This window comes from Littorina saxatilis, linkage group LG14, assembly GCF_037325665.1.
Source record: "Littorina saxatilis isolate snail1 linkage group LG14, US_GU_Lsax_2.0, whole genome shotgun sequence".
Lineage (NCBI taxonomy): Eukaryota > Metazoa > Mollusca > Gastropoda > Littorinimorpha > Littorinidae > Littorina > Littorina saxatilis.
In genome coordinates this window covers 41286043-41313091 of record NC_090258.1, presented here as the reverse complement: position 1 = coordinate 41313091, position 27049 = coordinate 41286043, and the positions used below count along the sequence as shown (strand labels likewise).

Genomic DNA, 27049 nt, shown 5'->3' with positions numbered 1-27049 from the left:
GTCCTTAAAGACACGGCTGGCTGCCACCACAATCTGTTGTCGTCACCTCCACCATTGCCGCCATTAACAACAACAACAGCAAAAACAGCAACAACAACAACATCAAAAACAACCACCACCACCACCACCACCACCACCACGACAACAACAACAACAACAAGGACTAAGGGCTGACCTCAAGGTCCAATCTGAGCTTCTTGATGAGCCCCAGGTCCATGAAGATGCGTGCAGCAGCCACCATCATCTGGTCCTTGTCCAGGCTGAAGTCGTTGAAGTTGAGCTCCGCCAGCCGCCACTCCCACGTCTCGGGGACACGCTGGGACTGCAGAAGTCACGTGATTATGCAATAACAATGACGCCACACGCCATTAGGACTGGAGAAGTCACTTGATTATGCAATATCAATGACGCCACATGCCATTAGGACGGAAGAAATCACGTGATTATGCAATTACAATGACGATGGACACCATCACGGCTATACTAGGGGGATGCAATAATGTATTAAAAGCAATCATATGATTCCAGACCGAATGAAAACATTTCAATGACTTTTCATTTTTCTTTTTAAAGCGATCGACACAATGCCCCCTCAGGTCTCCTTGACGCCATCAAACACATTTCGTGGGGACAAAATAGAAAAAATTTAAGGATGTCATGTGGAAAAAATCCATATATAAAGTTTTCTAGACATCTGTTTTATTGGAATCACTGTACTCCAACATACACACTGAGTCGCACACACACACACACACACACACACTCACACACACGCACACACACACACACACACACACACACACACACACACACACACTTACACTCAAAGACCCTCGGCTCCTTCTCAAATTCCAAGTCCTAAAAATCGAATTCAGTCAAATAATTTATTGACGAAAGGAAGAAAAAGTAAACCACACAATGTGAATATGACAAAGAAATGAACATGAAGATGCGGAAGGATCATAATGATCTTAGTTTAGATCAGACAAGAAAAACAAGTCGCGTAAGGCGAAAATACAATATTTAGTCAAGTAGCTGTCGAACTCACAGAATGAAACTGAACGCAATGCCATTTTTCAGCTAGACCGTATACTCGTAGCATCGTCAGTCCACCGCTCATGGCAAAGGCAGTGAAATTGACAAGAAGAGTAGTTGCGCTAAGAAGGATAGCACGCTTTTCTGTACCTCTCTTTGTTTTAACTTTCTGAGCGTGTTTTTAATCCAAACATATCATATCAATATGTTTTTGGAATCAGGAACCGACAAGGAATAAGATGAAAGTGTTTTTAAATTGATTTCGACAATTTAATTTTGATAATAATTTTTATATATTTAATTTTCAGAGCTTGTTTTTAATCCAAATATAACATATTTATATGTTTTTGGAATCAGAAAATGATGGAGAATAAGATAAACGTAAATTTGGATCGTTTTATAAATTTTTATTGTTTTTTACAATTTTCAGATTTTAATGACCAAAGTCATTAATTAATTTTTAAGCCACCAAGCTGAAATGCAATACCGAAGTCCGGGCTTCGTCGAAGATTACTTGACCAAAATTTCAACCAATTTGGTTGAAAAATGAGGGCGTGACAGTGCCGCCTCAACTTTCACGAAAAGCCGGATATGACGTCATCAAAGACATTTATCAAAAAAATGAAAAAAACGTTCGGGGATATCATACCCAGGAACTCTCATGTCAAATTTCATAAAGATCGGTCCAGTATTTTTTTTTTTTTTTTTTTTTTTTTTTTTTTCCTTACACCTGTTCCTTGTTCCGGTGTTCTCTCACGCCGCCCCGTCCCTGCACTCGCTGCTCCATCCACATCTGAAATTCGTTCCGCTGCCAGACTTGTCGATTTTACAGACGCTCCAGGGAGGGATGTCGGGTCGTTGCGGTAGGCTACCCTCGGAAGATGACACTGCACTTCTGCGGTCCAGTAGTTTAGTCTGAATCGCTCTACACACACACACAGACAGACAGACACACACACATACACCACGACCCTCGTTTCGATTCCCCCTCGATGTTAAAATATTTAGTCAAAACTTGACTAAATATAAAAAGCATTGGACTTACCTTTAATCTGATGACCTCGTCAGATGATGCAGCGGTGTGGTAAGACAACACCTGCGACAAAAGTATCCACAAGCGTTTTCTTAAGTGTGATACTGCATACCAATGACAGACCAAGACAAGTGTTTTTCTTCAGTTTTCATTTGGATACATGGATAAATGAGAAATAATCAGTTATGATTTTGAATACCTACACTATGAGTGTGACTGACAGGTCAGTGTTTGTATATGTGTGTGTGTGTGTGTGTGTGTGTGTGTGTGTGTGTGTGTGTTTGTGTGAGCCCCGTTAAGCTGCCTTTTGCAAGTTTACACACCCTCATTAGGATGCCGGGTCGGTATATCCTGCCGGCAGCATAGGGAAATATTGTCAAAAGCCGTATAAAACGGTCAATAAATACCCCCAAATTAAGTTTCGTTTCGTTTTACGTCAGGCAGGAAAATGGAGGTAAAATGTCACGGATGCATGTTTTTTACACACCTCTTGCGTAATAGGTGACCGCGCATACACGGTATAATTCCTCACACAAGTTCACACACAAGTTCGGCGCGCCAAAACTTCAGTTGACACTGAAAATGGACACCGCAGGGAGAGAGCGGCGGCAAGAGCAGCGAAGCCGATGTGACCGAAAGAGGCCGGTATGTTTAATTTGGATGATTAATGTTTATAATATACGAAAGCATGATATAGTCTACATATATTTTGTTGACATATAATTTTGAAGTAGTTGTAAATTACGTTGGTTTGTAAAGAAGTCTTGTTTTTTTTATCATGACGTCACAGCGATGTTGTCGCGTAACCGGAAGTTTGTTGAAATCGTAAAACTTGACTCAACGAGCTGACGACGTCCATCGTCGAGTGAATGAGTTTATCAATCGAAAGACCCAGTTTTACTTAGTTTTACATTTGTTAAATTGAAATGAAAACTTTGAGGAACAAATTGAAAGAAGATGACTGATGGATAGCACACGGCGTGCAAAGGGCAAGTAACTGAGTCAAGCAAACCTGCAAAGATGGCCGCAAGGGAGATCGCCTGAAATCGTTCAAGGCTGTCAAACTCTGATTGTTTTAGTGTCCTTCGCTTTGTCTGATCACCTCGAAACCAACTGAACTTGAAAGGATACAGGTTGGGCTTTCACCGCAACCCTAAAGTAATCGTCTGAGTGCTGTTGTTTGAAAAATAACCAGATCAAAATACGGTAGGTGCGTGGAAGTGAGAGAAAAAATTCGTGGGTGAATAATATTCCTCACACATACAGTCGGGACATAGGTTATTAGTGCTACATGAGTTATCATGCTAATGCACTTTTCGGGTTGCAATTTGTTCTGCCTAAGATTTTCATTGGTGACGAAATTTAATTCAGAAGTGGTTAGAGTTAGACTAGATCTGTTGTAAAAATCCAGGACGTTATCAACTGATCATGGTTTCGACTTCTATTCAGCGAAAATGGCGCATTTCTACAAAGGCACCTTTTCAGAATCTTTGACAGCTTCACTTACGCTGCAGACACACATTTGAAAACCATACATGTTGTCGTCTGCTACTTCATAATCTGTCTCATTGGGGAAGTGCCTCATTTTGATTGAAAACTAGGGCATTGTCTTTAGCAATATCGCAAAGCCAGCAATACGGCTGATATCGGTTGTGTGTGTGTGTGTGTGTGGGGGGGGGGGGGGGGGGCAACGTGCATGCTAAAGTAACTGCATGAATGAAAACATTTGCGGATTCACCATTTTGGAATAGGTTTTTCCTTTGCGGCGATTGAAAAGTGATAACTTCTACACTTTCGATGTGGTAACTTTGTGATTACTTACAGGTGTGATTTAATAATCTTTTTAACTTTAAGTGATAGCACGATAATTACATACATCTAAGGGAAGTCAGCAATTGTGCGTTGAAACTGATTGATTTCACTTCTCAACATAAAAGTTGGTGTGCATGTTCCTCATTGTTTTATGTAGATCTTTATGTAACATGCTCTTGTTAACCTTCACTGTAGTTTTTGAAGGATTAGATGAATACCGTTAAAAAGTAACTGAAAATATTATTGGGTAAAACTAACTGTCTACTTGACTTCTGATCGTCCCTACGTTTAGGTTCGAACCAAGAAGTTCCCTCAAAAATACCTGGAGAAAAAAATCAGAATGATAAAACAAGTGAAAACAAAATTGTTCTGGAAGTACAGCAGGAGTGATGCCCGCCAAATTGTTTAATTCACAAAAACAAATTCCTTATATGAAATGGAAAAAAATAGATAACCAAATACTGACTTGCAATTGTATAAATTATTTGTCTTTATCTTCGTTAACAGACACAGACACTATTTTTTGGCCAAATGTGTTTGATGTTTGAAACATCAAACAATGAAATACTCACTTTCTTTTTATCTTACAGTACTTACACCTTTTTTTTCAGATGACAAGAGGGCAAGTGATGGTGGAATTGTCCCGCAAGAAGATTAAAATTTCTCATGTGAGTAAATATATACTTTTTTTTAAAGAAAATGTTGCAGGGAAATGCAGGTTCTTAAGTATTACTTGTTATGTTGGTTTTCTTATTTAATATATATGTAAAATTTAAAATTCCTCTGGTAAAAAAAATTGTTCTTTAACTGATAATTTGGTTTACGTATACACACAGAAATGTCAAGTAACACCACGATAGTATACTTTGACATCTTGACCAAAAGAGTGGGTCTGAAACTTTAGGTAGACTGAAAAGAAATATAGTGGACGCCGCTTAAAGATACACAGTCGGTTAATTCTCTCTCACAGAATCTCTCGGTCTTTAAGGCTGTACATAACAGTCATGTTGTAATTAAGCCAAACTGTAAATTACAGCCAGAATTATGGCCGCATTGATGAGCTATTAATTTATGAATACAGTGGTACTCCCGACGAACGACCCCCCCATCAGAGACCCTCTCCCTTCTCAGACCTCATTCTTGCTGACGGATTAGTTTTGCTATATAAATCACCCCCATGGCCGACTCCCCCCAGAACCCGATTTGCGACCGACTAGTTGTTACAATTTGCGACCTTGTAACGACATTTTCAAATCAAAACCTAACAAAAAATCGTAACGTTTTGCTTGAATCACTGAAAAAAGATCGCAAAAATCACTCGGCCGGAAATATAACAGACGACGCGTTTAGGTCTCGATTGCGCATGTCCGGCGTTCACAATTTTACGATCCCAACATGCCCTTTTCTTTCTTCTTCTTCTTCTTCTTCTTCTTCCATATTGTGACCACGGTCATTTAGGCTGACCATTATGTCACATTGTGGAGGGTTGCAGATTCCAAAGAGTAAAGAAAAAAAAAAAAACCTAGCTAGAATCTACTGGGGGCTGGGGAGTTCCTGCACAATGCAGGAACTCGACTCCTGCGCAATGCAGGAGTCTGGGGCCTGGGGGTGTGAGAGGAGGAGGGATGAAGGGGTCTCGTTCCAGTCCCTGATTGTTCTTGGGAGGAACTTTGTTCTTTGTCCACTTCCTTTCGAAAAATCAACAAACACACGCGCGAGCATCAACGATCTTCTTCTTCAACCATGGCTTCGAACTCTCCTTCAACTTCAAACACTCAATCGCGCGGAAAGAAGAGGACATTTTTGACTCTGGAACAGAGGGTGGAAGTGGTGAAACGGAGCCGTAAGGGCGAAACAGCAATTTCGATCGCGCGGTCGTTTGAGGTAGGAAAAACTCAGATTCAATCGATCGTCAGCGACCAAGAAAACGTGGTCAATCGATGGGAGACCGGCGAAAATTGTGACCGCAAATACTCCAAGGCAAGGAAATGTATTTATGGTGACCTCAACGAACGCGTTTGGAGTTGGTTTTGTGACAGGTGTATAGTCCTCTTCCAAATACTGACACCCATATGAACATAAACTCTTTTGACTCCCAAATATTTTTTTAAATACATGTAGAGGATACAATTAAAGTAAAAAAAAAAACAGAAAAAATACATACCTCTTGCTTTTTATTGAATTAGATTATCAAATTAATTCACCAAACCACAACTGTAATTATGCCACAACTTCGACGGACCCTGAAGGTATTTCTCTCTTTCTCTCTGTCACTGATTTTTTCTCTCTCACTGTCTTTTTCTGACCTGACCTCACCCCCCTTGTAAGACCCCCCCCCCTTTTAAGACCTAAATTTGTCAGATTTTGGGAGGTCTTACATGGGGAGTACCACTGTATTTAATTTTCACTTAGTTTGACTTGGAAACCAACTTAATAAGACCCCAGTCCCACAAAGGCGAATTTCTCCGCAGCGCATTTGTCCTTGAGTCTCTGCGAGTGCGACTGACTGTAAGTCTGCACGCTTTTTCACTGCCCAGCGTGCGCTTTTTTCAAAGAAAGAAAGCCGTTTGATGTGTCACTGTGTTGTGCTCAGTGGCTAGGGCTCGAAATTAACGGGTGCCTGGTGAATTTTGCACGGAAAGTTGGTGACGGGCACGCAAAGTTCGCGTCAAAGGTGCCCGATTTGCACGCAAAAAAATCGAAAACAATGACTTTTAGTCAACAGAAGGCACTCATAGTTCCATCAGGGCACTCAAACTTTTTCAGTAATGGGCCCGGGTTGCACTCAAGGAAAAAGGTTAATTTCTAGCCCTGGTGGCAAGTACTGTGAACAGTGACTTTAGATGCGCTTCAAAATTAAATGATAAAATATTGATTTCTCCTCATTGCAGCCATAATTGTGGCTGTAATTTACAGGTTGTCTTAATTACACAATGACTGTGACAGTCCTGAAAGCCCGGCTGATTCTGTGAGAGACACTTCAACGAATTAATCCATCCTTAATAAAGCTGCGGTTGATAAAGCCAGCCACTTTAAAAACTGAATTTTTTAGGGTCCGGAATGTCCACTATATGTTATGCTTAAGAAAAAGCCGCTTAATAAAGCCATTTTTGTAACTTTTGTGGTGAAATTTAAAGCAAAATCCTGTTTCTTAGTCACTTGAGTAAAAGTGACTCATTTGTAATCGGCCCGTGTTTAGTCTGGCCAGACGGATGACGTGTCACAACCTTAAGGTTGGACTTTTCTCGGAAACTATAAAAGTGACCGAGTTCAAATTTTGTTTGATCATTACCCCCAACGCTTTAACATTAGTTTTGTTGACCCTTGTTAAGATCACTCACAGGGCAACCTCGAAGGAAAAATTGGAAATTTTATATAGATCTCTGAAACTATTCATCGGATTTGTTTCAAACTTGGTAGAATTCTTTACATCAAATTAGTAACATTAGCGTTTTACAAATTATGTCATCAAAAAAATAAGAGAGATAACTAGCCTTTCTGTTCAGTAACACAATAGCAAATCTACAGTAATAAACCTGATTGTGATTGACTAGATAAGTACAGAGCTTATTTTTCTGTTAGCTTGAAGGAAAACTCTCAACTTTTTATTCATGAAACTTTCAGGTACAGGAGAGACTTTCACTGCAGGAACGACAACAACAACACCAGTCCCAGCCAGCCTTACATGCTGCCGACTCCTTCTCCATCGCAGAGGGGGGTCGGGAAACCCCCATCTCCCCTCCGTCAGCCTTCGCCTCGTCGGCTGCCACGCCCGTCAACAAGCACAACATCTCCATCGTCGCCCAGCCCCCTCCCCTCAACCTGAGGGAGCTGCGAGTGGAAGAACAATCCAACAACACTGAAAGCGACATCAACTCTGATGTCTTGGACAGTTCTAGATCAGAGTTTGAGAGGATTTACACCGTTGCTGAAAAATATCACCATGACGTTGATGGTGGTGATGAAGATTTTGACCTTGACGCAGCCTTCATTGTGGCAGCTGCTGCTGACGACAGTCTCCTCGACAACCTTAGCAGAGGTCGTGGCGGCGACAAGGGAGATGTGTCTCCGGCTGATACGATAAAGAACAAATCTCCGGCCAGCGTGTGCTCGGCGGATTCTGTCGTTGTGCTCATGTGTCAGGAGAGAGTGACCAACACCGCTGTGACTGAAAACAGTCAAACTGCTGATAAGAAAGAGATCTTGAACGATGACCAGGTAATCCTTTTCTCTTTTCCCCCTCACTCATCAGTTATGAGTTTATAAAAAGACAAAACTGTTGTTTTTCTGGCAAGTTACTTCAATGACAAAACAGGGGTGTTCAAATACGAAACCCAGGGTTACCTAAACAACAGTTGGGAAAGACAGACACATTAAAGCTTGTAGTACCTCCAAGTCGAACATGGAGAGATAAAACTATAGTAAAAGTGACTGAGTTCAAAATTTGTTTGATCATTACCCCCAACGCTTTAACATTAGTTTTGTTGACCCTTGTTAAGATCATTCACAGGGCAACCTCGAAGGAAAAATTGGAAATGTTATATAGATCTCTGAAACTATTCATCGGATTTGTTTCAAACTTGGTAGAATTGTTCTTTACATCAAATTAGTAACATCTTTAGCGTTTTACAAATTATGTCATCAAAAAAATAAGTGAGATAACTAGCCTTTCTGTTCAGTAACACAATAGCAAATCTACAGTAATAAACCGGATTGTGATTGACTAGATAAGTACAGAGCTTATTTTTCTGTTAGCTTGAAGGAAAACTCTCAACTTTTTATTCATGAAACTTTCAGGTTCAGGAGAGACTTTCACTGCAGGAAAGACAACAACAACACCAGTCCCAGCCAGCCTTACATGCTGCCGACTCCTTCTCCATCGCAGAGGGGGGTCGGGAAACCCCCATCTCCCCTCCGTCAGCCTTCGCCTCGTCGGCTGCCACGCCCGTCAACAAGCACAACATCTCCATCGTCGCCCAGCCCCCTCCCCTCAACCTGAGGGAGCTGCGAGTGGAAGAACAATCCAACAACACTGAAAGCGACATCAACTCTGATGTCTTGGACAGTTCTAGATCAGAGTTTGAGAGGATTTACACCGTTGCTGAAAAATATCACCATGACGTTGATGGTGGTGATGAAGATTTTGACCTTGACGCAGCCTTCATTGTGGCAGCTGCTGCTGACGATAGTCTCCTCGACAACCTTAGCAGAGGTCGTGGCGGCGACAAGGGAGATGTGTCTCCGGCTGATATGATAAAGAACAAATCTCCGGCCAGCGTGTGCTCGGCGGATTCTGTCGTTGTGCTCATGTGTCAGGAGAGAGTGACCAACACCGCTGTGACTGAAAACAGTCAAACTGCTGATAAGAAAGAGATCTTGAACGATGACCAGGTAATCCTTTTCTCTTTTCCCCCTCACTCATCAGTTATGAGTTTATAAAAAGACAAAACTGTTGTTTTTCTGGCAAGTTACTTCAATGACAAAACAGGGGTGTTCAAATACGAAACCCAGGGTTACCTAAACAACAGTTGGGAAAGACAGACACATTAAAGCTTGTAGTACCTCCAAGTCGAACATGGAGGGATAAAACTATAGTAAAAATGAATGCTAAGTCTAATATGTGGGCTGACATGTACAAATTTCACCCCTATTGTATAAAGCTTTTAGTTTTACTTCCATTTTTTAAAATTTGTTTTTACTTACTTTTTACTCGAATAGATTATCATAATTATATGCTTATACTGTTATAGGTAAGAAATTTCACTGCATTGCACACACCTAAGATATTGCAATGGAAGTTTTAGTCTGGGGGACAGGTCATTTCATCATTTTCCATTCTGAACCCAAATTTTAGTTGAGAGGGATCACTTATGCATTTATTTTGCTTTCTTTGAAATGGCTTTTTACATTTCTGCAGTAGATTTCATTACCCTGTGTCAGTTACAGGATTTTTTCTGTGGACTAGAATTCCCGGCAATAACACTTTCTTGCTTTTTTGCGGTGGATTACATCATTCAGGCACATGGTACCCTTCAACAAATTTGCGGATATCAGCAAAGTCTGTCCGATTGGAACCACCATTTCTTAGCCTGTTTTAGTGTTTAGTCAATTAGTGTGAAATCTTTGCAGAAAATGATGGAGAATTGTTCAAGAAGCAACTTTTCAGCGAAAGTTGCTTCCGACTTTGTACAATGCCTGAGAATTTCACAACCCTGTGGTAGTTGCAGGATTTTACGGTGGATAGAAGAGATGAAATCACTTGTCGGGGGTTGTAGCGTTGTTGGTTGGAGCGTCTGGTTGATTTGGCTGACTGTGGATCGAGCCCAGGTACCAGAATCAACTTGAGGGGAGACCAGAAGGTTTGTACCACCCTCGTGTGCTAACGCATGCAGAAAGATTAATGCACATTTTAAACTTCAAGATCCCGAGTTTCCCGCGAAAGTCTAGGGGCTCGGAAACACAAAGATATCCAGCACGCCTTCCCCTGAAGTTGGCGTCTTGCTGCCCGCGTAGCGGGGTAGGAAAAGCAGTCTGGCACGCAATACTCTCACCATAAGGCAACCCTGACACAGTAAAAAGTTCAAGAAAGAAAGAAAAAAATCATTCTACTACCCTGCATCAGTAACAGGATTTTATGGTGGATCTAGAGAAGAGATTGAATCATTTCTCTACCCTTTGTCAGTTACAGGATTTCACGGTGGATCTAGAGAAGAGCTCGGCGGGAGGCCTGGGCTTCACGGTGGTTGGGTGTGCCAGCACCACAGGGGGCCGCTAAATGAAGGCCGGGGTGCAGGATCCGGCACTTTCCGATGGACGCCTTCGCCCACGTGACAGGCTCATCCAGGTCAGCAGTTTACATATATGTCCGAAAAACCCTTACCGAGTTAACAAAGGCGAGAAAACTGTCGCCTTTCACTGATAGCCTACTGGGACGATTCGATTCTCTGTTGCGGAAAATAAATCTGCAAAGGAAGTACAAGAGATTGGACCGCGATATGTATTTGCGTTGTAGTGGAAGGCATTTAAAAACACTTGTGTTCAAGTGGGCTACAAGCATGTTGGTGCGATATAGCCGAATTCACAATATACTGGACTGCAATATAGTGGTAGTCCCCTGAACTGTTTTACGGCAACTTACCAGAGTGAGACTTAATCCTACAGAGGATATATATAGTTTGGCTGAATTGTAAAGAAGATTGAAGCTTATTGCATATTGTTTTACAGTGTTTCCCATCACGTACAATTGAGGGTATTTCACGTAATAAATTAAAAAATCACGTTATTATTGCTTGCTTGGGGGTATAAAAACAAAGAAAAATCATTTGGGGGGTATACAAACGTAAACGAATTTCAAATGAGGGCATTGACTTTCGATCTTGAGCAATGGAGAAAAAATCAGAGAGAGAGAGAAGCAGAAAATACTAGTCAAAGTTTAAAACAACAGCTTGCTTATAAATGTATTGAACAGTTAAACAAACTAAAACAATTACAGCTGTAAATTTCAGAAAGATAATTTATGAGTCACTTGAGTGGCGGGGTAAAAACAGTGTGGCATGCAAGACTCACCATAAGGTGACCCTGAGAGTAAAAAGCTCAGGAACACAGAGGTAGAAAAAGAAGAAGTTACCATCTTGTCACCGAAATAATAAGAATACTTTGGAAAATTAATTATGTTCATGGGAATAACTTCAATAAGGAATGATACAGAAAGAATTTGAAGCACGTGGTGAGATTGACAACGGTGCAGTTGTGTTTGAGACGATCTTAGAAATAACTCCAATTGAAAGGCATTCAGCAATTACTTGACTAACGACCCATGCTCTCTTACCTAAAATGCATGTAGCATATGTGATAAACCCCTTTCATTTATGTTTCAGGACAAAGACAGTGCCAGTTCGGACTACGATTTGTCGGACACAGACCCAACATGGATTCCCAACGATGAGTCTCAAAAGGACCATGTTTCTGACTCTGACAGTTCTGCTGTAAATGAGCAAACAATACCCTCCCCTTTTCCTTACTTATCGGTTCCACTTGAAAATCCAAATGCTCCGTCAACATTGCAACGTTGCGATATTTCTTCCACATGTCATTCTTCCTCTGACAAGCAAGAGCCTGAAATTACTGGCTTTACTGTTGATCAAAGTTCAGGAGATGGACCAAAAAAGAAGAAAAAAGATAAATCTCATTGGTGTCTTGTGTGTGGTTTGTCTACAACAAAGTTGGAAAGACATTTCAATAGTTTTCACAGAGATGAGTCCATTCTTGTTCCATTGTTTCATGCATCGAGGAAAGACAAGAAAAAAGAATTGTCAAAGATGAGAAATTTAGGGGATCATAGGCATAACCGGAAAGTTTGGGAAGAAGGCAAAGGGGAAATTGTGGTAAAGCGCAAAAGTGCCAAAGAAGAAAAGCAAGTGAAAGACTTTGTACCTTGTCCAGAGTGTTACGGTTATTTCAATTCGAAGGACATGTACCGTCATAAGTGCGTAAAACCCTGTTGCAAGTCTTCAAAAGGAAAGGTTGTTGCTGGAAGACTTCTTCTTCCTGCTGTCCCGGGGAGTAAAATCACCAGGGACCATGACGAAGAAAAGCTGCGTGAAATATTGGAACATGTGAAAAATGACCCAGTGGGCATGATTGTTAAAACAGATATAACGATTCGGGAACTTGCACTGCGAGAGACGAGGAAGAATGGGTTTGATTCCGATCGACATGCTTACATTCGAAATAAACTGAGAGAAATAGCACGCCTTGTACTTGCACTCAGGAAAGAAAGTGGCAATCAGAATGGACAGTTGATTGATTTTCTGAAACCGGACATGTTCAGTACTATTGTCCAAGCTACACGTGTACTTTGTGAATTTTCAAAAGAGTCGTCCGACTTCAAAAACCCATCAACGGCAAAGAAAATTGGCCACACTTTGAAAAGATGCACCTTGTTGATGCAAGCAAAGGCCATTGAGCAAAATGACATGCAACTGAGACAGCAGTGCAAGCACTTCATAGAAGTCTTCGATGTTCGGTGGAATGAATGGGTTTCGTCGTCAGCCGCAAGAACTCTTTACAGAAGACATCAGAACAATGTGCAGCGACTTCCACTCTCGAAAGATATACAAAAGCTCTCGTCGCACCTATCACAGGTTGCAGAGGATGCAAAAAAGGACATGAAAAACGCTTCTTCTTCTCGGGACAAAACAACAGCTCGACATTCACTTTGTAAAGCTCTACTCAGTCAAGTGATCCTCTTCAACCGCCGAAGATCTGGAGAAGTGTCCAAAATGAAAGTTCAAGATTTTGAAAACCGTCAGCTTGATACAAGTGATGACATTCTGCACAGCTTGCCTTCATTTGAACAAGCTTTGAGTAAATCATTACAAAGGGTGGAGATTATTGGCAAAACTGGCACAATCGTTCCAATTTTGCTGACAGCAAATTTGGTAGATTCTTTTGAAACACTCATTGCATCTCGTCAAGAAGCTGGCATTCCTGAAACAAACAACTTTGTTTTCTCTCAAAGCTGCTTTGGTCATGGTGATAGAAATGGACACATTCGCGGAAGTGACACTCTGAAGATTCATTGCCAACAAGCAGATTTGCAGCACCCTGAACTTATTACGTCCACATCCTTGAGAAAGCACGTAGCCACAATGACTCAACTCTACAATCTTGCAGACAATGAGCTTGACGTTGTTGCTCAGTTTCTGGGTCATGACATTCGCACACACAGACGTTACTATAGATTACCTTCTGCAGCGCTTCAAGTGACGAAAGTGGCAAAACTTCTCATTCAGTTGGAGAAAGGAGAAATAATAAACCCAACTTCTCTGGACAGTGTCGACATCAGCGATGACATCATTGTTGACGAGGAGAACGACGACGATGAAGAAGATACCCATCCTCAAACAGCAGCCTCACAAAAAGGTATTTGAACTAATTAGAAAATGATTTGTTTCTATATAATGCTTGGTATCAAATTTCATTGACAAGCACTAGAGGAGATGAGCTGGTGGCCATACTAAGGCAGGATTTTTTCGTTAAACTGTTAATTAACACAGCAAGAGCTGAATGGACCCTACCACCTGTCAATCAAGTCAAAACTCTACTCCAATCAAATGCAGCCCAGCGCGAGCCTTATTTTAATATTATTGAACCACAATCAAAAGCCAGCAATCGTGAGCCTTATTTTAATATTATTGCACCGCGCAATCAGAAGCCAGCAAGCGCGAGCCATAAATCACGTATTGAACTCGGCTCAAAAGATGCACGGGACTTGTGTGCTTGTATGACTAATCTTAGTAATCAGTTCTCTCGAGACTGACCGCCATCGTTTGTTTTTTTACGTTTTCGTCGTTGCCTACTTGGCTAAAGAAGATGGATCTGGAAGTTTATTGTCGGTAAAACTTTTGTTTCGTTGGAAAACTTGTTAAATTCAGTGGAGCAGGTCGACGGCGTAAATCTGATACGTATTGAAAGGGTCAAAACCGTCAAATTGTACGGACACAGACTGGGAAGGGCTGCATTTTGAGCAGCTGGTTTACGTTTAACACGGTGGGAATTGAGCGCTTGTATGATTGGTCAAAGTTATTGCGAGACTTTTGTCAAGATGTTTGTTTCTTCCCACAACTTGGCGGAGACCCTGACAGCATTTTTAAGTAAACCACGGCCCTGGTATCCAAAAAGAGACTTTTTAATTTTACTCTTTTTTTTTATTTCAGGACAAGGACACCACAACTTCACTGGATATCCGCAGCTGTGTGGCCAGACAGGGTCATCTGGATCGCTTCAGTCTTCTGGTGGTACGCTCTCATCTGGATCGCTTCAGTCTTCTGGTGCGACACGGTCACCTGGATCGCTTCAGTCTTCTGGTGGTAAGCTCTCATCTGGATCGCTTCAGTCTTCTGGTGCGACACAGTCACCTGGATCGCTTCAGTCTTCTGGTGGTACGCTCTCATTTTTCACCTTTGTTTGATGCGTCGAGGTCAGATGCCATGATTGTTTCACCTGTCGGTGCAAATGTTGCCCCTCAGCCCTACGGACTTCGGGGTAACTTTTGCACTGACAGGTGAAACAATCATGGCATCTGACCTCGACGCATCAAACAGCAGTGAATAATGTATAATTATTATTCAGAGGATCGGATAATTGAAGGAATAAAAAACGCTCGCGCTGGACCCGAGTACTCTTCAGACTGGCTCGCTCCCCCAGTATGAAAGTTTTTGTCTTGTGCACGTTTAAGACCAAGTGATTGCTCTGTGTGAATTACAGGCATTCCCTTTGCTATATAAATGCATTGCATGCGAGCCGAGGATGTGTGTGGTGACTGGCCTTTCTCTTTTATTTGATCACAGTGAAAAATATACTGCCGACCCTCTTCATAACTTAACAATATAAATGTTTGGAATGCCTGTGGTGTGAATGTTGGTTTCTGAAATTAAACTTAAGCGATTGTTCTGTGTGTGCTGATCGATCTCTACAATCGTAAACGAGAGGCTGGTCTCGGGATCCAACATCTGAGAAAAGTTCCTCATAATATGTGTAAAAACCATCAACATCACTGTGAGAAAATGAACAATACAAACACAACCAGTTCCCCTGTGGAACATTGTGGACTTTCCCACAACCTGACCTACAAAAATCCTCTGCGTGCGTGTGATGATGCGGGAAATAACCAGCGAGCTGGCTGGCTGTTCTATCAGGCTGCGTGTTGCCCCGCCGGTGTGAATTCCTCCCACTGTTAAGTCGTTTTTGTGAAAAATTAAAGTCTGCTGAGCCCAAGTACTAGCGTACTCGGGGATAAACAATAGTAAACAAGAATTTAAAAAAAAATAGATAAAATAAATCGCCTATGCCGGGAATCGAACCCGGATCACTTTGGCCATAGGCGGACGTGCTTTCCACCAAGCCATTAACTCTGACAATTTTGCCAGTGAACTCAAATGCCTAGAGTGCTAACTTCAGGTCGCGCGCACGCGAAGTGGCACATGCACGCAAAGCCTGTAGGTGTCGGTGGCTGGCTGGCAGTTCTATTAGCCGAACAGCAGTTCTATCCCACCGCGAATTGCGCCCACCGCCAAGAGTCGTTTTTGTGGATTATTTCGCATTTAGGTCCCAGCTAACATTATGAAGTTTTAATACGATCAATCGGACCTATTATCAAGTTAGTGTATCAACTTTTGAACGAACTGCGCCCAGTAGTTTCCCAGCAATAAGCTGTTAAATCCAGACAGACAGACAGACAGACAGACACACAATTAAAGTCTGCTGAGCCCAAGTACTAGCGTACTCGGGTATGATGTACACTTATATCCATGTTAAGTTGACCTTTGACCTATGTTTTGATAATGTTTCGACCACCATGACCTTTTTCTACGTCGAAAGTGACTCAATCGAGCGTTTGCTCTTCTTTTTTAGTAAGTTATCAGTCTTTGCGGAACTTGCATGTCTGAGCGCGAGCTTTTCGTCAAATCACTGACCAAATGTGCATAGAAATGTAAACATTTGACAAGGCTTCCTTGGTTTTCGTCTGCTCAGAACCCACATGAAAAACAAGTTACAAGTTACTGACACATGACTGGAAAACTTTCTCTTCTTGTGCATTATACAATACAATTTTACGTATTTTTGGAATGTGCTTTTTCTGAAAGTTTGTTTTGGACAGTTCTATTCCCCAGTGCCATGACATAAGTTGTGAAGGTAGTGCTTTTGTAATTGTTTGCTGTCTGTTGTGGTGTTGTCTGTGTTTAATCTGAGGAAATTCTCAAGCATTGTATCATTTTTCTCTGTGCAGCAAGGAAAGCCTGGTCTGATGATGAAGTCAGCGCTGTGCTCAGACACCTGGAAAGCTACATCCTCCTGGGTCATCTGCCTGGCAAAGAGGTTATTGTCAAGTGTCTCATAGAGGATAAGGCTCTCAAGAACAGGACGTGGCGAAACGTCAAAGATTTTGTAAGAAACAGAATCCAAAAGAACAGGTGCAAGGACTAGTCATTTTTTGTTTGTTTGTTTGCTTAACGCCCAGCCGACCACGAAGGGCCATATCAGGGCGGTGCTGCTTTGACATATAAGGTGCGCCACACACAAGACAGAAGTCGCAGCACAGGCTTCATGTCTCACCCAGTCACATTATTCTGACACCGGACCAACCAGTCCTAGCACTAACCCCATAATGCCAGACGCCAGGCGGAGCAGCCACTAGATTGCCAATTTTAAAGTCTTAGGTATGACCCGGCCGGGGTTCGAACCCACGACCTCCCGATCACGGGGCGGACGCCTTACCACTAGGCCAACCGTGCGAGTCGACTAGTCATTGAGATCACTGTTGTTCATGCTGTGGTTGTCACTTTTTGTTAACAGAGTATTGTCAGGAACATCATTCAGTTCTAGTCATTCTAAGACACAGTTTTTTTTATCAGTTGAGAATTAGTTCTCAGCTGTGTTTACTGATTTTGACAAAAGCCATTAAATTACATATTCTTACTCCAATTCTCATAAATACATTGACTTCAATCTCACATGCTAGATGTCGAAAAAAACACTCAAAATACCTGCCCTTAGAAGGGTGGTAACCAAGCAAAACGAAAAGCCATAGCCGTTGCTATGAACTGACCTTGCTCAGTTACCCATAACAGCCTGCGCACCACGTGAGCGCCAGCATCCGGAATAATTAGAAAGTTCACCTGCATTCTCGTCCAAACATAAATATTGTGTTTACAAAATATAATATCGGTACTTTCCCACAAAGTACAAAAAAGTCAACTACATGCAACACACAAAACTAAACCAAAGCTCAGCAACGACAGCGTTTCCTAACAATGTGGTTGATCTCTCAGGATTTCTACGTTTTGTATTGAGACATGACTGTACAGGGAAAACTCTTGATTAGTATGCTTGATCTCTCAGGATTTATACTTTTTGCAGAGAGACATGACTGTACATGGAAATCGCTTGGTGTGAATCAGAATCGGAATCAATTTTCAGAATCAGAATCAATTTGTATTGTCTTCTAAGCTTTCTTATAAGGTATGTGTGCTTGATTTTGCAGGATTTCTACTTTTTTGTATTGAGACATGACTGTACAGGGAAAACTCTTAATTTGTATGCTTGATCTCTCAGGGGTTCTACTTTTTGTATTGAGACATGACTGTACAGGGAAAACTCTTGATTTGTGTGCTTGATCTCTCAGGAGATCTACTTTTTGTATTGAGACATGACCGTACAGGGAAAACTCTTGATTTGTGTGCTTGATCTCTCAGGAGTTCTACTTTTTGCATTGAGACATGACTGTACAGGGAAAACTTGATTTGTGTGCTTGATCTCTCGGGATTTCTACGTTTTGTATTGAGACATGACTGTACAGGGAAAACTCTTGATTTGTGTGCTTGATCTCTCAGGAGTTCTACTTTTTGTATGGAGACATGACTGTACAGGGAAAACTCTTGATTTGTATGCTTGATCTCTCAGGAGTTCTACTTTTTGTATGGAGACATGACTGTACAGGGAAAACTTGATTTGTGTGCTTGATCTCTCGGGATTTCTACGTTTTGTATTGAGACATGACTGTACAGGGAAAACATGATTTGTGTGCTTGATCTCTCGGGATTTCTCTCTCAGGAGATCTACTTTTTGTATGGAGACATGACTGTACAGGGAAAACTCTTAATTTGTATGCTTGATCTCTCAGGGGTTCTACTTTTTGCATTGAGACATGACTGTACAGGGAAAACTCTTGATTTGTGTGCTTGATCTCTCGGGATTTCTACGTTTTGTATTGAGACATGACTGTACAGGGAAAACTCTTGATTTGTGTGCTTGATCTCTCGGGATTTCTACGTTTTGTATTGAGACATGACTGTACAGGGAAAACTCTTGATTTGTGTGCTTGATCTCTCAGGAGTTCTACGTTTTGTATTGAGACATGACTGTACAGGAAAAACTCTTGATTTGTACGTATGCTTGATCTCTCATGATTTATACTTTTTGCAGAGAGACATGACTGTACATGGAAATCGCTTGGTGTGAATCAGAATCGGAATCAATTTTCAGAATCAGAATCAATTTGTATTGTCTTTTAAGCTTTCTTATAAGGTATGTGTGCTTGATTTTGCAGGATTTCTACTTTTTTGTATTGAGACATGACTGTACAGGGAAAACTCTTGATTTGTATGCTTGATCTCTCAGGGGTTCTACTTTTTGTATTGAGACATGACTGTACAGGGAAAACTCTTGATTTGTGTGCTTGATCTCTCAGGAGATCTACTTTTTGTATTGAAACATGACTGTACAGGGAAAACTCTTGATTTGTATGCTTGATCTCTCAGGGGTTCTACTTTTTGTATTGAGACATGACTGTACAGGGAAAACTCTTGATTTGTGTGCTTGATCTCTCAGGAGATCTACTTTTTGTATTGAGACATGACCGTACAGGGAAAACTCTTGATTTGTGTGCTTGATCTCTCAGGAGTTCTACTTTTTCTATGGAGACATGACTGTACAGGGAAAACTCTTGATTTGTATGCTTGATCTCTCAGGGGTTCTACTTTTTCTATGGAGACATGACTGTACAGGGAAAACTCTTGATTTGTATGCTTGATCTCTCAGGGGTTCTACTTTTTCTATGGAGACATGACTGTACAGGGAAAACTCTTGATTTGTATGCTTGATCTCTCAGGATTTGCACTATTTGTAGAGAGACATGACTGTACAGGGAAATCGCTTGATGTGTGTGCTTGATCTCTCGGGATTTCTAATTTTTGGCTCATAAGAATCATAAAGAGTCTATGTAATGTCGCGTGTATGTCTGGCTGTACGGCCATGTCAAAACTGTAACAATTTGCCCTTAACATGGAAACAATATGTAACATGTTTCAAACTTTGTGTGATGATGACCCTCATTGAGCTCTATGGGTTGATACCTGATTGGATGACCTTTGACCTTTTTCAAGGTCACAGCTTCAAAGAAAACAATGATGTTCTGTATCTTAGAGACTATTCATCAAACAAAACAGAGGCAGTAACTCTGCTTTTACCTCGACCTCAACAAACTTTAACATTGGGCTTTTCTTGGAAGCTATGGAAGCAAAATCTTTTAGACTTGGCAGGAATATGCCCTGTTTTGATCTTTACAACTGTTCCTAATATGAATTACTTTTGACGTTTTTCAAGGTCACAGGGGGGCTTAGAAGGTAAAAAAAAAACCGCGGGTTAGAGGGAGTCCCATATTGGACGAGAAAGAATTTACCCGATGCTTCCCAGCATGTCGTAAGAGGCGACTAATGGTTCTGTTTCTCCTTTTACCCTTGTTAAGTGTTTCTTGTATAGAATATAGTACCCCCCGCGGGTTAGGGGGAGTCCCATATTGGTTGGGACGAGAAAGATGCTACCCAGCATGTCGTAAGAGGCGACTAACGGTTCTGTTTCTCCTTTTACCCTTGTTAAATGTTTCTTGTATAGAATATAGTCAATGTTTGTAAAGATTTTAGTCAAGCAGTATGTAAGAAATGTTAAGTCCTTTGTACTGGAAACTTGCATTCTCCCAGTAAGGTAATACATTGTACTACGTTGCAAGCCCCTGGAGCAATTTTTTGATTAGTGCTTTTGTGAACAAGAAACAATCAACAAGTGGCTCTATCCCATCTCCCCCCTTTCCCCTATCCCATCTCCCCCCCCCCCCTTTCCCCGTCGCGATATAACCTTGAATGGTTGAAAACGGCGTTAAACACCAAATAAAGAAAGAAAGAAAGAAAGTATAGAATATAGTCAATGTTTGTAAAGATTTTAGTCAAGCAGTATGTAAGAAATGTTTAGTCCTTTGTACTGGAAACTTGCATTCTCCCAGTAAGGTCATATATATTGTACTACATTGCAAGCCCCTGGAGCAATTTTTTGATTAGTGCTTTTGTGAACAAGAAACAATTAACAAGTGGCTTTATCCCATCTCCCCCCTTTCCCCTATCCCATCTCCCCCCTTTCCCCGTCGCGATATAACCTTGAATGGTTGAAAACGACGTTAAACACCAAATAAAGAAAGAAAGGTAAAAACCTGAGGTTCTGTATCTCACAGACTATTCTTCAGAATTGCATCAAACTTTGTAGGATTGCTCATGATCATCCCATCAAACTGATCACGTTCATACTTTGTTTGTCATAGTCAACAAAAAATAAGGGTAGTAACTCTGCTTTTCCGCCGACCTCCACAAACTTTAACATTGGGCTTTTCTCGGAAGCTATGGAACCTAAACCCCATTAACTTGGCAGGAATATGCCCTGTATTGATATTTACAATGGCGGGGACGTAGCGTAGTGGTTAGCACGTCTGGTTTGTAAGCCAGTCGGTCTGGCCGCTGAGGGTTTGAACCCCAGGTATTTTTTTTGTATTTCCAGAGTCAACATTCAGTGCAGACTCTAAAAGGACGGAATCGTACCACCCTTGTGTGCATGTGCATGCAGAAGACCAGTGCGCACGTTAAAGATCCCGAGTTTCCATCAAAAGTTTAGGGGCTCGGAAACACAAAGATACCCAGCACGCCTTCCACCAAAGTCGGCGTCGCACTGCCTACGTGGCGGGGTAAAAACTGTGTGGCTCGCAAAACTCTCACCATAAGGTGACCCTGAGAGTAAAAAGCTCAGGAACAAAGAAGAAGAAGAAGATATTTACAATTATGCAAAATATGAATGACTTTGACCTTCATTCAAGGTCACAGGGGTGTCGTCAAAGTAGTAATTTCAAATTAGAGTCGTCTGAGCGTTTGCTTTTCTTGTTTTAAAATGATGTGATCAAAAAAGTAAAAACAGTGCCGTTTCAAGACACAAAAGCAGAGACTGCTTGGAATTGTGCTTACTTTAAAGTTGTATATTTGGAAATTGAATAATGACTTTCAGATAGAAAAGAAATAAACAAAGTCATACGCTTTTGTGTCCCTTTAATCACATTTTCTTTTTCACATTGTGTGTTAACTGAGAATTTCACGTCCTAATAATTCCCCAAAATCTGTCACTGCCGAAAAGAAATCGCTTGATTTATCAGTTGCTCTAGTACCTTGGTCGAGGCTTTGTATACATTTAGGGCAGCTGTAGTTTGAAAATATGCACACAAAAAAGAAAAAAAAGAGATCAAGAACAAAGGATTGTTAAGACTCAATCTGATTCTCTCTTTTTTTTTTTCTAGAGAATATGTATTACTATATCAAAATCGATGAAAAAACCCTGACATTCACTGTTTTCTCAGTCCATGGCACAGTTGATATTGATTTTGACATCTCTGTCAGCATTCTCTCATGATTAAAATTGTTTCACTCTATTATGTCATAAAACATATTTGTGCAACATGTCTCAGTAGATGGGGCTGTCCTCAATTTCTTTAATTATTTTTTGAGTTTGAAACTTGTTCAGTTATATTTGTGTTTGAAACTTGTTTTAAACTTCAGGTGTGAAGTATCAGATCTATTCCAGTAATTAACTAAGAAGTTGTTTTGTTCTTTCAGTTGAATAATAAACAGTTTTTGTACAATGTTTTGTGTGTTTCTTTTTGTTCCAGTGAAATGTCCAACATCAAACTGAATCAGGTTTCAGAGAAAGGCTCATCGTAGTCCTCGGACTGACATAAAAACAAACAAACGAAAAGCAAAACAAAACCCTTTGGCCATCTAAGGGAGGTAAACATTACCATACACACATGACCACCTTATGATGGTTGAAGTTAGCAAGTCGAGGCTTTGTGTGCATATAGTGCGGTTGCAATTGTACAACATATTATTACACACAAAAAAAGGATTGTGGGGACGCATTTGATTAAGATAAGATAAAATAAAACACGACCATCTAAAGGATGTAAACATTACCATACACATATGACCGCCTGATGATGGTTAAGAAAAGCAAAACAAAACCCTTTGGCCATCTAAGGGAGGTAAACATTACCATACACACATGACCACCTTATGATGGTTGAAGTTAGCAAGTCGAGGCTTTGTGTGCATATAGTGCGGTTGCAATTGTACAACATATTATTACACACAAAAAAAGGATTGTGCGGACGCATTTGATTAAGATAAGATAAAATAAAACACGACCATCTAAAGGATGTAAACATTACCATACACATATGACCGCCTGATGATGGTTAAATTTAGCTTACACACATTGACCACTTTATGATAGTAAATGTCAACATACACTACATGGCATCTCTATTCATGTAAAATGTCAGCTTAGCTAAATTTTCAAAATAGGCGAATGATTTCTTTCTAACTTCATTTAGAATTACAAAATAAAGTTTCATCTCAAATCTGGACAGAATCGGCCTGTAAACTCTGCTCATTTTTCCCGGCATCTTAATGATTGTGCAAACTCACTGACCGGATAACGTGGCTCACACCAGTATGTGTGTGTGTGTGTGTGTGTGTGTGTGTGTGTGTGTGTGTGTGTGACTGAGTTGCAACCATGAACAGAGGCAGCTGGGCAGTGAAATAAATGTTATAATCTTTCTGATGTCCACGGTTTGATCCATGTTTGTTTTGTCTGTCTTTAGTGAACATTCGCTCAGTTATAACTTTATATTGACTGATCTGCCTCAACCTTTCAAGCGAGCAGAGTGGCCGCGGGGATAAGAGCTACAGTATTCAAACACTGTTAACTCCCAAGTCGTGGGTTCGAATCCCACTCCGACCAATATTTGTGTGTGTGTGTTTGTGTTACGTGATCTGTCCCGGCTGTGCTGCGATTCCGGTGAAAGGGTGAGAATGGTGGTGCCAGACACATACCATGGAAGGAATGGTGGTGCCAGACAGATGTAAGGATAGGAATGGTGGTGCCAGATATATGTCAGGATAGGAATGGTGGTGCCAGACCGATGTTAGGATAGGAATGGTGGTGACAGACAGACAGGAGGGTAGGAATGGTGGTGCCAGACAGATAGCAGGGTAGGAATGGTGGTGCCAGACAGATAGTAGGGTAGAATTGGTGGTGCCAGAGAGATGACATGATAGGAATGGTATTGCCAGACAGATGTCAGGTTAGGAATAGCGGTACCAGACAGATACCATGGAAGACATGATGGTGCCAGACAGATGGCAGGGAATGGTGGTGCCAGACAGACATGAGGTGCCAGACAGATAGCAGGGTAGGAATGGTGATGCCGGACAGATAGTAGGGTAGAAATGGTGGTTCCTGACCGAACACACACAAAAATATTGATGGGAGTGGGATTCGAACCCACGACTTGGGAGCTAACAGTGTTTAAATACTGTAGCTCTTATCCCCACGGCCACTCTGGTAGCTTGATAGTTTGATGCAAATTAGTCAATAATAAAGTTATTACTGAGCGAATGTTCACTAAAGAAAGACAAAACAAACATGGATCAAACCGTGGACAACAGACAGTTTATAACATTTATTTCACTGCTCAGCTGCGTTGGTGGTTGCAATAGACATACTGATTCAGTAACGCGCACATACACATCGTTCAATCAGTTATGTTTACTATTTCTGTTAGCTATAAACATCCCTCTCCCCCCTCTTCCACACACACACCCCCCACAACCACCACCACCCCCAACTATCCAAACCCTCACCTACCCCTCCCCACGTATGTGGGATAAAGTCAATTATCCTACATTATCCTACATACGTGAGAGAGACACTCGTGAGATAATAATCGTTCAAATCACACGTGTGTATATCATGTAAATGAGGTCATGTCAAGCAAGTCTGGCAGGGACCTGTTTTTCCACTGCTTATGATGCCAAAGTCACCGAGACAAACGTCATTATAGAAGAAGAAAATTGCGCTCGCTAATTACCCTCGATGAATTTTTAGAACTAACACGTCACGCCACACTTTCAGAGTGACGTTTCTTTACTTTGACGTAATAGATTGCACGAGGCTTTAGAAGAGATCGAGGTTCCAAAACAAGCGACTTCAAGTTAGCTGCCTCGACTGCAGGACATTTTCAATAAAATACACGTAAGTACAGTATGTAGGATAAACAGATTACTACATGGCTTGGTGTGTCGTGCCAGATTTACACTCGTTGCTTTTTCAAATACAGGGTGACCCAAAAAAAAGAGTACCCAAACAAAGCGTCATAAATTGACCAAAAATAAAACAATCTTCATAAAATGTATTTACACACACAAGTAGCCTCTGCATGATTTGCACAGAACATTTTAGCGTTCTAGCTTGTCTTTCAGGAAAGTTATGCTCATTCTACAGAACATGCTCCAAATGGCCTCCGCGCCGCTGCAGGCAAACTTGAACTCGCCGCGCAAAGTTATCAATCACCCGCACACACTCCTGTTGCGAGATTCCGCGAATGGTTGTTGTGATGGCTCTCTTGAGTTCTGTGATTGTCTGTGGGTTGTTCCTGTAGACGTTGTCTTTCAGGAACCCCCAAAGATAGAAATCTGGGGGATTTAAATCCGGGGGAGGCCATTTGGAGCATGTTCTGTAGAATGAGCATAACTTTCCTGAAAGACAAGCTAGAACGCTAAAATTTTCTGTGCAAATCATGCAGAGGCTACTTGTGTGTGTAAATAAATTGTATGAAGATTGCTTTATTTTTGTTAAATTTAAGACGTTTTGTTTGGGTACTCTTTTTTTTGGGGTCACCCTGTAGTGAACAGCTCACTTTCGCTCGCAGTTCAATATTTAAAAAAAACAACTCGTGTAAATCTGGTACGACACAGCAAGCCACGTAGTATTCTCTATTTACAGTATAGCGTTCGTGGAATACCTCCAGCTTCGCTGTGATAAATTTTGATTTCATTTGATTTGATATCTCTCTTTCTCTCTCTCTTTGTCTTTGCTTGTCAGTATGTCTGTGTGTCTGTCTACCTGTCTGTCTGTGTAGCCTTAATTACCTCCAGGGCCACGGCCTGTCGCGCAGCAGCCAGGGACACCTCTTCGTACAGCTGGCAGTTACTGATCCCCAGCCCACAGAATATCACAAAGGCCTGAAAGACAATACCAAATATCATTATAAAGATCAGAATATCACACGTACTATTGCCAGCTATACCCACCACACTGAATATCACGAAGGCCTGAAAGACAATACCAAATATCATTATAAAGATCAGAATATCACACGTACTGTTGCCAGCTATACCCACCACACTGAATATCACGAAGGCCTTCAACGCAATGTCAGATACAGACCTAAAAGTGGCGAGTAGAAACATGTAAATGGTGAGTAGAAACATGTAAATGATGAGTAGAAACATGTAAATGGTGAGTAGAAACATGTAAATGGTGAGTAGAAACATGTAAATGGTGAGTAGAAACATGTAAATGGTGAGTAGAAATGTAAATCTACTCGCCAGATGCGAGTAAAGTTGCTGAACCAAATGGTTGGTTTGGCGAGTACAAATACAAAAGTTGGCTCTCTGACGAGTAAATTATGAGAAGTACTAGCCAAAGGCCAGTGCCCCATTTCGTGGACTTTCAGCGCTGAGATATCACCAAACAGATCAGAATATTACAAATGACTGCAACGCAATGCCAAATATCACCATACAGATGACAATACCACTAGTGCAGGTGGCAATTTCTGATCTTCATCCCACAGTATAATTATCACAACGGTCTTAAATACAATGCAAAATATCCCCATACAGATCACAACATCACACGTACAACTGGCAGTTGCATTAATACACTTTTGACTGTCAATCCTTCTTTCAACATTTGTTGTCTTGGCTCTCTCTAAGTACAACCATCAGTTCATCCTAACGAGTTATATCCGGTCTCCTAATTCATATGTATATTTATTCCTTTTAACTACAGTTTGCCATGCACCCACAAATTCAGTTTGATTCAGCTAGACTGTATCAACTCACGCTTCTTTCAGAATTGCCCTTGCACATAAGCTGACATGAAAAGCATGTTCTTATTTCTTTAAGTCATAAGATCATAACACAGAAAAATAAAAAATAAATCTTTTTATCATAGAAGCACCCCATCGCTAAACCATTTAGCAGCTGTCGTACACCTAATCTTTATGTTGGGATGACAGACTAAATTCTCCTCAACAAATCACCATGCGAGTGTTTAGCGTGACTAGGACTATCAAAATCAGCACCAACAACACTTTCATAAGTTGAATTTGTCTTGCTCCTTTGCTGTATAAGCCTACTAGATTCCATGGCTTTTATAAAACACGAAAAAGAATAT

The 27049-nt window shown here is 41.1% G+C and overlaps 2 protein-coding genes across 3 annotated transcripts in view; one reads left to right on the top strand and one right to left on the bottom strand.

Annotated features, from left to right (window-relative positions):
• Positions 1-27049, bottom strand: part of LOC138947781 (dual 3',5'-cyclic-AMP and -GMP phosphodiesterase 11A-like) — a 53105-nt gene that overhangs the window by 11819 nt on the left and 14237 nt on the right. The window contains exons 6-8 of the mRNA XM_070319346.1: positions 25738-25830; positions 2081-2131; positions 176-322 (exon numbers count right to left, since the gene is read on the bottom strand). Of these exons, the coding sequence (XP_070175447.1) occupies positions 176-322; positions 2081-2131; positions 25738-25830 (291 nt within the window). The remainder of the gene's footprint in view (positions 1-175; positions 323-2080; positions 2132-25737; positions 25831-27049) is intronic.
• Positions 2311-19139, top strand: LOC138947769 (uncharacterized). Of its 2 annotated transcripts, none has more exons than XM_070319329.1 (8): positions 2311-2713; positions 4492-4548; positions 7505-8098; positions 8678-9271; positions 10563-10724; positions 11758-13804; positions 14599-14823; positions 16671-19139. In XM_070319329.1, the coding sequence occupies exons 1-5, from the start codon at positions 2651-2653 to the stop codon at positions 10653-10655; spliced, it is 1401 nt and encodes a 466-aa protein (XP_070175430.1). In that variant the 5' UTR covers positions 2311-2650; the 3' UTR covers positions 10656-10724; positions 11758-13804; positions 14599-14823; positions 16671-19139. The 2 variants fall into 2 exon arrangements, with proteins under 2 accessions (XP_070175430.1, XP_070175432.1); XM_070319331.1 differs by having other exon boundaries at positions 2311-3274.